This window comes from Anopheles ziemanni, chromosome 3 (genome assembly GCF_943734765.1).
Source record: "Anopheles ziemanni chromosome 3, idAnoZiCoDA_A2_x.2, whole genome shotgun sequence".
In the NCBI taxonomy this organism is placed as follows: Eukaryota; Metazoa; Arthropoda; class Insecta; order Diptera; family Culicidae; genus Anopheles; species Anopheles ziemanni.
The window spans coordinates 49,596,733-49,608,934 of NC_080706.1; the positions used below are offsets into that span (position 1 = coordinate 49,596,733).

General features: G+C 46.1%; 1 protein-coding gene across 1 annotated transcript; it reads right to left on the reverse strand.

Annotated features, from left to right (window-relative positions):
• Nucleotides 1-204: 204 nt before the first annotated feature.
• Nucleotides 205-9,529, reverse strand: LOC131284928 (mucin-2). Its single transcript, XM_058313786.1, has 7 exons — nt 9,400-9,529; nt 6,986-9,205; nt 4,643-6,263; nt 1,489-1,652; nt 1,231-1,397; nt 938-1,147; nt 205-875 (listed from the first exon to the last, which is right to left on the reverse strand). Exons 1-7 carry the CDS (start codon nt 9,527-9,529, stop codon nt 414-416), a joined length of 4,974 nt encoding a protein of 1,657 aa, XP_058169769.1. The 3' UTR covers nt 205-413.
• Between the last annotated feature and the right edge of the window lie 2,673 nt (nt 9,530-12,202).

Genomic DNA, 12,202 nt, shown 5'->3' on the forward strand with positions numbered 1-12,202 from the left:
TCTCTTAAACGAGAGGTCTTTTTCGGTTCGACAACTTTGTCGAAACTATGTTTTTTCAATCGTTTCCATCGACATTCACAATGACGGCCGTGTATCATTTGTTGCGTTTGAAATATACGTTGGTTGAATGTTCGTGATCTGTTTCGGAATACACAGTTTTCATAGTTTAATTTTTACTACAGAAGTTTATTCATTTGACCCTCTACGGTTTAGTTTATATACGCGTGTGCCCCAAAATCAGTCGGTGGCTGGTTTTTTGATTGATCTACAACTGAACCATATCAACAAAATGCTTTGAGGATTTGCTTACATACTACCAGCTTAAATTAGTAACGTTACAAACAAAACACTAGATTCGAACAAACACGCATAGCTCCAACCGTTTGTTTCTATTGCGCCAACGCTCCCCGACCTTAATAGTCATCCTCCTGATAAATTTGGGTAAGTTTCTCGTGACTTTGTGGATCGCAGACGCGACCCAAGATCAGAGATTGCACCACCCATACGGTCGACACCACCAGCAGCCCATTCCGAGCCGCTTTTATCTTGATGTCCTCCGGAAACTCCTGATCCGTTAGCAGGTAGCCCGTCAGATTTTCCGTGACGTCAGATTCCGTCTTGATCAGTCGCACGGTGGCGCCACCCAGCTTGCAGACGCGGCTCCAGAAGTCGTTGAAATCTTTGCACAAACTAGCCACGTTGATCGAGGTGGACGCGAACGGGGTGGCAGAGTTTCGCTTGTCCTTCGCCCGCCGGCTGCCCCATTCGATGAAGCGCTTTTCCAGAAACGACCAACCGTAGGGCAGGGTGTACGGTTTGTGGTCGACCAGCATCAGCACCTGGCAGCATTGAACGATCCATTCATGTGAAACGATCTGCAAGAAAAGAAAAAATGTTAGTCCACAAGGCGGTAAAACTCGGTGCGCTTTGGACGTACCGGAATATCGCAAGCCAAACACTGAACATACAATGCCGTCGTCGAAGGACGGGGTGCTATTAGCTTGCACATTTTGTACTTGTTCTTGGGCACATCTTCGAAAAACTGGTACACCTTACCACCGCCCGCTTCTATCTGGCGCCGAATGTGTTGCTTTACAAAAGGAATATTGCTAAACTGTTTGTACTTGGAGACCTCGGTGCTGTCATGCTAAAAACCAAGAGAAAAAGAATAACCTCACTATCAGCCCATCCCGCTTCTTGTGCCATTCGCGGTTCGTGCATGTTACATACACCATTACAGGAAGTCCTCTTCAATGGAATGGTGCAACTCAACAGGAAATGTTTGTTCCGGAACAACGTTTTAGCACCGACAGGAATGGGTCCGAGCAATTCACCTAGGCTTGACTCTAAGTTTCCGTTCAACTTTTCTCCGAAATATTCCGAAACCAGCATCATTCCTGCGAGTGAGAGACCCAAAGCAAACCGTGTTCAAACGCACGTCGAGAGGAATGTTCCTGCAAAACAGGAACAGTGAAGAAAAAAACATACTCGCAAGTTCTGATTCCTGCTCGGTACGCTGCAATTCCGGCTGAACCCCGTCCACCGCATCTAGTCCCGACTCGGGGCTCACCGGAGTAGGCACTTCGTCCTCGTAGCCGTCGGATACGTCGCTACACTCAGATATGTTTGGTTCGGGGGGTGGAAGCTGTTTCCTAAAAAATAAAAAAGTAAATCAGAAAGCTCACAAATTTTAACGTGAAATACACATCGGTCCAGGAGATGGTGATTTTAGGGCGATATATGAAATACGTGTGTAATTTTACCTAATACCAGAATCTGATTATTTTGCAACATTACATACATTTGTGGAGTAAAAATAGGAATACCAAACATTTTCACAAAAAACAAATCCAACTGACCGAGCGCAACTACAAGCGTAAATTCCGTTCGTATAATCGTAAAATGAATATTGAACAGTTAATAAAAACAAAATAATAAACCAGTTTGAAAAGACTTGATTTTTTTTTTATCCAATAAGCTTATTGTTTTTAAAGGATGTATGTTAAAAAAAGCACGGTCAAAATGTTTGGCATTCCTCGTAAATAAAACGTTTCGCAATACAATCAGTCGCCCAGTCCAATCACCTGGTCCTAGTGTTTTTTTGAATCCAGTTAAATATCTACAAAATAAACACAATCACTTAAATTCACTCAATCCTTGTGTGGCAGCTGGTGACGCCGATCTCTGGTGGTCGATAGGATGGTAATCCGTTTCGGTCTGCATCAGAAGGCAACCATTGGGGCGATTACAACGAAAAGTCAAACGCCAGTTACTTCTTATAGTATCCCGTTTTGTGGGACGTTTATTTGACCGTAAAGAGAAGGGTAGGCAGACCGCCCCTATTCCATCCCAATTACAATGCTGATGCGCGTACGAGCCGTTGCCAAGTATCATCTTCACTGGCGGGTGGCGCTCGATGCACCAGGGGGACGACGACCGTGCGATATCCGTTGTCCGCCAGGTCGCAGCATGTGTACCGTGCTTTCTATTGGGTATGTAGCGTTAATTCTGCTTCCGGTTGCGAATCATCACGCGAACCTTTTGTCTTCCTTTTCTATGTTCACTACGGCTAAGTCGGGTTATAGTATGAAATTTCAGGACTTTTCTTTTCTCAGGGCATTACTTATGTTATGATACGATTACTTTAGCTCTCTATCTCTCCCTTATCTTTCCTGTTCCTTTAATCTAGCACATCTTGTAAACTGCCCGTGTTTGGAATTCCGTCTTTCATGTTGCTACTTCAATGGGCATCATTTATACGCGCAATGTCGATTCTCTAACGAAAGATCTACATTCTGATATTAATTACCGTACGGTTAATAGGAAATGACAAACATTTCTCCTGGTAGGAAGAATGGGGGATTTTGTAGATGAGGTTTTTACATAATTTTTGATAATGTCATATTGATCTACATTCGCTATGATGATCCTCTTCGCAGCGTCTGGAGAATGGTAAACGTATGTAACTGTGTATGTGAGTGTGTGGTTGGGGGTAGAAAATGTTCCACTTGCCAAACATTCTAATTGCCGTCCAATCCATGATGCATTCTGCAGCATCTGTGCGTGTATATATTATTTTGTATAGGGGATGTACACATGCATGTCGATACTTTTCGATCTATTTTACATATGCTCGGTTAACCAAACATCTCAATTCGTTGGTCACCGTGTATATTTTTGTTTTTTTTTTTTTAATTTTTTTGGATATTCCAATCAATGTCTTCCTTATATGGGAAATAATAAATTGGGCATGCTAGTGTTCATGGAAAAAAAGGAAATATCGAAACATCAATGGAAGAAAGTGATAATACGCGATCGTTACATCTTCTACCACTATTCATGGGAAAGGAGCGATCACTGGCAAACAATTGATCGTTGTGTTGCATTTGCACGGCAGAATGATGCCGCCAGTCAACAGTGTACCTTGCATTTTCTATTGCCTACATCCTAATACTATGTCGCTTTTGCACTTCTCTGAGTGTAGTTTATTTTATATTTTTATATGTAAATTTTCATCTTACTTTTGTTTTTCTGTAAAATCTGGCTGCCAAAGCTGAACTGTACAGTGGAACTACAAATAGTTATTATTGCTCGCTAGTTCAATACACAAATGTACTTTCGCTATCCCACATGTGTATGTGTGTGTGTGTGTATGTGTGCAGCATTTAAAATGATTATGATTTTACCGTGGCAATATTTGTTGTTGGAAATGAATGTTTTTTTTGTTAGAATGTTCGATTAAAATGGCCCTGTAGAAGTGGCTCAATACTTTCTTTGAATTTGAAGATCGAACTTAAAATATAATCGTATATTTGACTCAAATGAAGGGACATCGCCTACTTGGAAACGGTTCGCACTGAGATTTATCGTTAAAATACACATCACCGTGTAATGAATGCCATATTTTGTGGCATACCTCAAGAGAAGTACCGCATTTTGGGGTGATTACGTACGTAAGCTTGCTGTAGGATACTAGGAGTGCAATTGTAGAACGTTCACCACACAGACGTTACGCGCACTTATGTATGTAAAAACTTAAGGAAAACCCTAGCGTTCCACAAACCTACCTTTTCCCCCTGTGTTGAAAGTGTCTGCTATCTCGTAACGTATGCGAGAACAGGGTCAAGACTATGTTATTATCTATGTACTTATCTAGTGATTTCTTACGGACACCGTGTCCTCCCCACCCCCCCGCGAGGGGCTGTCTATTTCGGGAATGCCAAACAGTTTGACCTGCGTGTGCGAGAGCACATTTTTGCTACTGCTACAACACCTCGGAATAGCTGGAAGCGAGAGTCTATTCATGCTGGCCGAGAAATGTTATGTAGGCTCAGTTTATTTCAATCGGTAATGATAGTGGTAATCATAGCGGGGGAAAGAAGAATAGTGGGGGGGGGGGGGCAGAGGTGGGAGTAAATTTGTAAGTCGGTGAGGTGAAGAGAGCTGCTTATTTAAGAAAGCCTACAAGTATACGAAGAAATACCAAGAGAAAAGAATTGAATCAGTAAAACGGCGTGGGTTTTTTTATATTAATCGTCGAATCCTGTGCAAATACAGGGCACAATTGTTTAAAAAATGCTTCACAGATGAAGGCCCGTTAGCCTATCTTCCTGCAGGTCGTTCTGTAGTGAATGATGCTTACCTGCGGCCACGTCTTCCTTTCTTTCCCACACCACCGGAAAATCCGGCCTCAGGGGTTAAGGGTGTTTTGTCGCCAGCCCCGCCCCGTTTGCTTCTGGTCGATCTGGCACCTTTCTCGCCAGTTGCGTGATCGGTCCCGTGCTCCGATGCATTCTCTCCCTCCGCTGTAGGTCCTTCGCCCGCTGCATGCGCCGGCGAGCTCTCGGTACCAGCCATCGCCGTCGACTGGAGCAGCTTCTCCATCGGGTCCGGTTTACCCTTCAGTGAGTTGTGAATCCATTTCGCTTGCTCGTCCGTTAGATAGATATCGGTTGCCGTCACTTCCAGCTTGCTGGAAGCCGTTCGCACGGCGTACACGACTTCACCACCGGCTCCGTCGCCGCCGTCGGAGCGCTTGATTTCTTCCACAATCGCCGGCTCGTAGGTGTCACCGCCGGTGAGTGCGTGGATCGAATGGTTCAGTATCGGCAGCACGCCATCCTCTCCGAAGACGATGATGTCGCGCGAGAGCGTCTTCGAGCAGCCATCCTCAAACACCACGACGTACTTGTTGTCGCCCCGGAAGTTGGTAACACGACCGGCATAGTACTTACGATCGGTCCACCGGGCCAGGCAGCAGAGATCGAACTTGTGCTCCTCCGGATGCTTTGCCTTCGGTGTGGCCGTGGACGTGATGGTCGGCGATTCGCCAGACTTTGCCTTCTTCGCCGATTGTTTGGTCGCGGAGGAGGTACCGGAAGCGCGTGGTGTGCGTTGTTCGCCATCACCACCATCATCGTCCTCATCCGAATCGGCTGCCTTGGTGCGCTTCTGTCCACGAGCGGCCACACTCTTTTTCGACGTCGATGATGACCCTCCCCGCTGCCCCCGTGCAGCACTGCCGGATGCTTTGGGGGTGTGCAGCAGCTGTTCGTCGACTTGCCGATGATGGCTATCGTCCTCCTCTTCATCCTTCACATCGGGGGCAAAGGTGCGCCGCAGTTTCTTAAACTCGTCGATCAGAAGATCACACAGGGCTTTCGGTCCGATAACGGTTTGCTTCACCTGTGGCACACTCAGCGTCGACGTGGGGGACTTTGCCACCCCGGCAGTGGTCACCCCGGACGTGGAGGAGCTGTCCGACGAATGTGCGACGGAGTCCGCGTGTGATGCCCGGTTCTGAGGCAATGGGAACGGTCCGAAGCTGCTAACACTTCCGTTAGTCGTCGAGGACGATTGTTTCGAAGACGAATCGATTATGCTAGAGGCATCCTGCGTGACAGCCGTTGTTCCGGCGGTGGTGCACGGTTCGAAGGACGACGATGATTCCACCTTGTCACTGTGGATCCGCTCCACCGACAGGAATTGAAGATCTTTGCCCTCGTACCAGACGCTCACCTCGTACTGCTGTTCCGCCGAGGTGCTGGCCGATATGGCACTGGATAAATCCAGCTTGGTCACGGTCGAACTAAGGCTGACCTTGGTCTCATCTGCCTCGGTGGTAGTGGCGGGTTTGTGTACTTTCGAACCTTCGCTCTTGATGTCCAGCTCTGATCCCTCCGACGTCGACGATATGCCGTTGAACTTACGAGCGTTTGTCGTGTACATGTTGATTTCCTCCGCCGTGTTCATCGCTGAAGCAACTGTGAGAGAAGAAATTAAAGTAAAAGGATTAGAATTGAACCAAATGGGAATAATCTAGAGTTGTGTTATTTAGATTCAGATTCATTAATCTGAATGATCCTTTGTGTTTTAGACATTCATGAGTCCCAAACATACATCGACTGATGAAAAGTGATGAACCAAAAATGGGTTTAGGAACCCCTTTTTTGGTCGCATGATCCACGTCAATGAATGAATCGTGGAGATTCGTGACAGATCTAAGAAAGATTCATGAAGATTTAGATAGATTCATAAACGTTTTAAGATCCGTGAATCCAACTGAATGAATCTTAGGTGAAAGATTCATATGAATGAATCTCGCCAAAAGATTCATAAAGTACAACACTGGAATGATTGGTTCTCGAAATTGGTCAAACATAACAATCCGATTTTTCAATGGAGATTTGGATTTTAAGAAAAGTCTTTTTTGTTTGGAAAAAATATTCAGTCTTTTGCGACATATTAAAAACTAAAATGGCTTGGCTTTGCAAAATGATCAAATGTTAAGTTAAGGCAATGGGAAGGGGTAAGTTATTCACCTCACCGCTTGTCTTTAAAATATCAAATCAATATTAGTTCTCTTGCATCTCTTTTGTAAACTACCATAACAATCAACTTGCAACTAAAGTGAGTCCTCAAAGAGCATAAAAAAATATCTGAATTTAAAGCGTTATGGACTGCGTTGTCGATCAATCAAACGTACCTGTGCACGAGTCCACCTCGGATGAATCAGTCGTCTTTGGACTGCTGCTACTGGTACTGCTCGATTCCTCCCGCTTCAGCATATCCTTCTTGGGTGGGGGAGAAGATTTCGACGTGGACGATCCAGTCGCCACCGTGGCGTCGCCCTTCGTCGGTGTCACCGAGAGGGAGCTTTTAGTCGCCGAATCCGTCGCGGTGGTGGTCGTGCTGGTCGTTTCCTTTTCCTCGCAAAACGCTACGACGGAGGAGGCCGACTGGCCGACGGTCGTGTTCGCCGTCGTCGTTGTGGTCATCGTTTCGTCCGCTTCGACCCGGCTTGTTTCCACCGACGACGGTGGATTGGTAATTTTGCTGACATTACCAGAGCTAACCTTCTCGAAGTTCGCGTGAATTGGCGTCGAGCTGTAAACGTTCGATGAGCTGACGGCTGAGGTCGTGACCGGATGAAGGGTTTTCGGCGTTAGCGGACTCGACGAGGCGGCCACCAATGCTGCTGCATTGCTGTTGGGGGTACTGCTTGCCTTTGCCAGCAGTCCGCTACGGTGGACGGCTTCGCGGAGCTGCTTCTCGTTCAGCCGATCGTCCGACAGCTGCTTCTTCTGCGAGTCGCTGGTTGATGACGGCTGCGACGAGCTTTCGACGATGCTTTCATCCATCACCTCCTTCGTGGTAGCGGTGGTGGTGCTAGCACTAGCGCTTGAAGCCGATGAAGCGTTTTCCGACGACGGCTTGTTGCTGCTGTCCACTTCGACGGCCTCCGATTGTACTATTGGTTTTCCCACCGACACACTGCTACTGCTTGCTTTCTTGGGTGAGTCCACCTCGGTTTTCTCTTTCGATGTGCTGGGTGCCAATGGTGTTGTAGACCCTGTCACTGATGTGCTTGCCACGGCTGGCTTGGTGGGAGATGCAGATGGTGGATTTTTAACATCTTTTGACGGTCCATCCGTGTTATCCTCGTCAGTGCAGAGATAGGCCACCTTTTTCACGCAAAGTGGCTCTACAACCGGTACGGCCCCCTCAGAAACGGTTCCGACACCCGTTGCCGAACTGCTGCCAGCTGTATCGGCCTCGTCGACATCCATTGGTTCGTCCTCCGAGACAGTCGGCACAACGGAAGCGGACACTTCACTCTCCGGTGGTTTTGCCTTTCCGTTCGGTCCAGTTCGCTTGTCGTCTGAACTGGACACGTTCGAGTTGTCCGACTTCCCGGGAGCATTGTCCGCTGACGAATCGGTACGGGTGGGCTCCTCTGCTACCGATGAGCTAATTTCCTCAAGTTTGTCATCTGGTTCAGTATTTGGTTCCGTGTCGGGAAGAGTTTCCAAATTGTCTGGGGATGACTGCGACTCGGGCGATACATCAACGTCCATTTTCTCCACCGACGGGGGATTTTCGTCCGTCCCTTGCATTCTACTTTCTTCCGACGGCGGTGTACCATCAGAAGTGGAAGCGATCGAGGCTTTTGCAGAAGAGGATGAAAGATTTTCCAACGACGCTGCTTTCACCACAGCCGGTTCGGGGCAATCAGGAACATCACCAACATGCACCTTCTTGGTTTGAGGCTCGGTGCTGCTCGTTTCCGGTTCGCCGACAGAGTGTTTTCGCTTTGCATTTGAGCTGACTGATTCAACACTTTCTACAGCTGGGGAAGTGGCTTCCTTGCTCGGTACCGGAGTGGGCTCATCCGCCGGCACCTTCTTCGGACTTGTTTCAACCTTCGCCGGTTTACGGTTCGCTTGTGGACTAGCGTTGGATTCAGTTGCTTCAGCCTCTTTCGCGGAGTCTTTTGATTTGGCCATCGGCACCTCCGCTGCCGGTTGTTCTGTTAAGCCATTTTGATGGTTTACCTCGGGCTCCTTTTTCTTCTGCACATTGATCAGGTCTGGGTCTTCGCCCTTCTCCAACGCTTCTAGACGCAGCAACAGGTCATCATTTTCGCTGTCGTCCTCCTGCGTGGCCGATGTTTCTTTACCCTGACCGCTGCTGCTAGAAGCATCCGCTGAATTACCCGACACTTTTTCCGGTTTTGCATCTACAGCAGCCGTTGCCGTAGTGGATACAGGCTGCTTTACCGGACTTTTCGAGTCGTCTTTGCTATTCTGTTCCATTGCCTTGTGTTCGGACTCTTCCAGCGGCTTTTTTAACGTAGATTGAAAACCCTCCTTTGGGACGTCGGCGGGAGATTTTTCCTTAGCGACGGTCGAATCCGGTGCGGAACCTGGAACCATTTGAAGACAAAACAAAACAGAAAAATTAGCTATAAACATTCTTAGCTTTTATTATTAGACGCACTCCGAGCATAAACATTTCATTAGGCTTTTCGTTGGAAGCACCAAAGTAGGCTGCTGTCAACCAACGCGAACTGCTAGCAAACTGTGCGAAACATTCATGAAAGTTAACAACATAACCTACCGTTTTTGTCAGATGATGTTTTGACCTCCTTTTCTATCTTCTCAGGTAGGACACCAGTTTTCTCCACTACCATTGAGGACTCCGTAGTACTAGCCGTAGTCGTTGGCCCCGCAAGATCGGCAGGATCCATATTGTCTTCCTGGTTTGCAACTGCTATCACACGTAGCGGAAAATCCCGCGTAGCGACTGAAACAGTTTTCTAGTTCCACCAGCCGCGAATGCCTATACGTCTTTTGTGGAAACTAAACTTGTCCGGAATCTACGATAAAAACGAGGTAGCTATTAACTTCGCGCGCCTAACAGATCAAAACAGAATCTGGTTCGTAAAGCTGCACAGAATTTGCCATTTAACGCCAAAAAGCATCACACAACCTTTGGCATGCATGTATCTTGCAGGGAGTTTTCTTAATGCATCGCAGCAGTGTTGGTTATTCTGAAAAATCACCACACACGCGCACAAACGAACTGCAAATGCTCGTTTGCCAAAGCGCCTCCGGTTTCTCCTCGTTTGCTAGGCAAGCGTCTTTTGAGGTTTTCTTTTTACGACTTGCAACGTACAGCCCGCTAAATGAGACTTGTCGGCAATTGTGAAAATCTACCACCGATATTGTTCACTTCGCAGCATTCATCCGCAGGCAGCATGAAAACCATCAACTTTCGGGCGAAATGCCTAGCATTTAGGGGTGTACCGACGCGAAGGGTAAACTTCCACTTTTTGATGCCACAAAACGAAACCACTTCGACCGGTTTCAATTATTGTACCGCACACTCAGCGTCTCCTGCCGGGTAAACTCACCAAAGAAAGGTTTTCACTTGAAAATCGCAACGAAATTCGCACAGCAATTCCAAACTACCGCAAAGCGATTGCCGCGTTCGCGTCTCGCATCCGAGCAGCATAGACACTTTTCTAATAAGTCGCTACCCAACGAGCAAAGGAACTGTGAAGCACCCGGTGAATGAGTGGCTCAATAACCCACCCAATAAGGTTCCATCAAGCAGTTATGCACCTACTATTTGAAAGATCTATTCATCCATGTTGTCAACATTAGCTTGATGCTGTATATACCTTGAAAGGGTCACCACTCAGTTTGCCAATTGACGAAGGTAGCACTATTTCAAACAACCAGAATACCACCCGTGCTGCCGATAATGCTTATACTCCACTTCCTAGGCACGAAAACTACCGTGAACTATTGACAATAACATATAAAAAAGTAAAACTTAAGAACAACTGACACAACACTGCACGGATGCAAGCGATCCGTAAGCACAAAGCTGGACCTAGCTGAATAAGCTGCCAAAGGCTCGTTGGGTATTAGTTGAGGGTATTATGAGCGAGACGAGACGTTCCGCGTTTTTGTTCGAAAGTTGCCGCCTCTATGCTCGAATAGCAACCTGGGTATTTATACAGGTATTCCAAGGTATATATATAGTTTTTAACAATGTTCGAGCACTTTGATCTTCAACCAAACTTCAAAACGATCGATTTATTAGTACGTTTTATACTAAAAGAAAATATACAACTGATTACAAATGAAATGGAGTTACAACTATTTTTAACTTAGATTTTGCCACTTTGTTTCTTTTTCCCTTCCATTATTTCACAACAGCACTTGTTCACAGGATCAGATACAACCCAATTATGATTTTGTGTGTAATATCGTACGATGCATACTAGGGAATGGAAAAATTGGCCTTAAACATATTAAAAAAAGAAAAAAAAAGAAACAAACATTTGAATGGGACGTAGGTATAGAAACCTTGGTAGCAATTTTCTGCGGAAATAACAAATTTGTTAATAATTCCATGATCGCTTAATCGATTGGTACATGTGACCCCTCAAATGAAAAGTCTTTTTTGGACACACAACTTGTGCTACAAAAGATCTGTCCCTCTTTTCTAGTTTTTGAGAGAACTAATTGTGTGAAAAAAAGACAGCACTCTACCGGGAACAAGGTTGATAAGCCTCGATTATTGAAACGCCGATTTCACTTTCAACCGATTTTCACGATTTTCATGTGATATAGATCCTTTCGCTCGCTGTGATTGCCGAAAATAAGTGTGTTGGTCTGCCTTATACCCAGTCTTCCTCCAGAACATATTTCGAACGCCTCAACTATTTTTTCTTTTGATGAAACATACCAAATTTGCAGTTTTACCCCACTTTCTTCGCTGTTCGTGAGAAGTAAACAAAATTTTAACCAATTGTCAAAAATTTTCCCACGGTTTTCGGCTCGTTACATGGTATGCTGCGACCTTTCTGTTAATTGTCTTTGGTCGAAAGATTGGAATCCCAACCGCGAATCGATTTTCCCAACACTAGTCGCTACCCCAAGCGAGCCAGTGCTGCCAACACAAATCAAATCTGATATACACTGTTTTCAGGGCCAATTCGTCGGCATCAAGCTGCTCTTTGTTGGTAGTAGGCAGTGAATTGCACGCGCAAGGTTTTTGTTTGGCATCGTTAGGAACCAGTTTGGGTTTGTTAAGTTTAACTTTGCCATTATCGGTAGCAACATTGGCGCGACGAGAAAATGTCGCGTTGTTGTCGCGTCAATGTTGTTACCGATAATGGCAAAGTTAAACTTAACAAACCCAAAGTGCTTTCTAACGAAACCAAACAAAAACCGTGCGCGTGCAATTGACTGCCTACTACCAACAAAGAGCAGCTTGATGCCGACGAATTGGCCCTGAAAACAGTGTAAATCCCAAACGAATCAAATCTGATTCGAGTCCCATTCGAATCAATCCGAGAGAGAGATTCAAGTTCACGATTCTGCCAACACTACTGTCAACATTACCG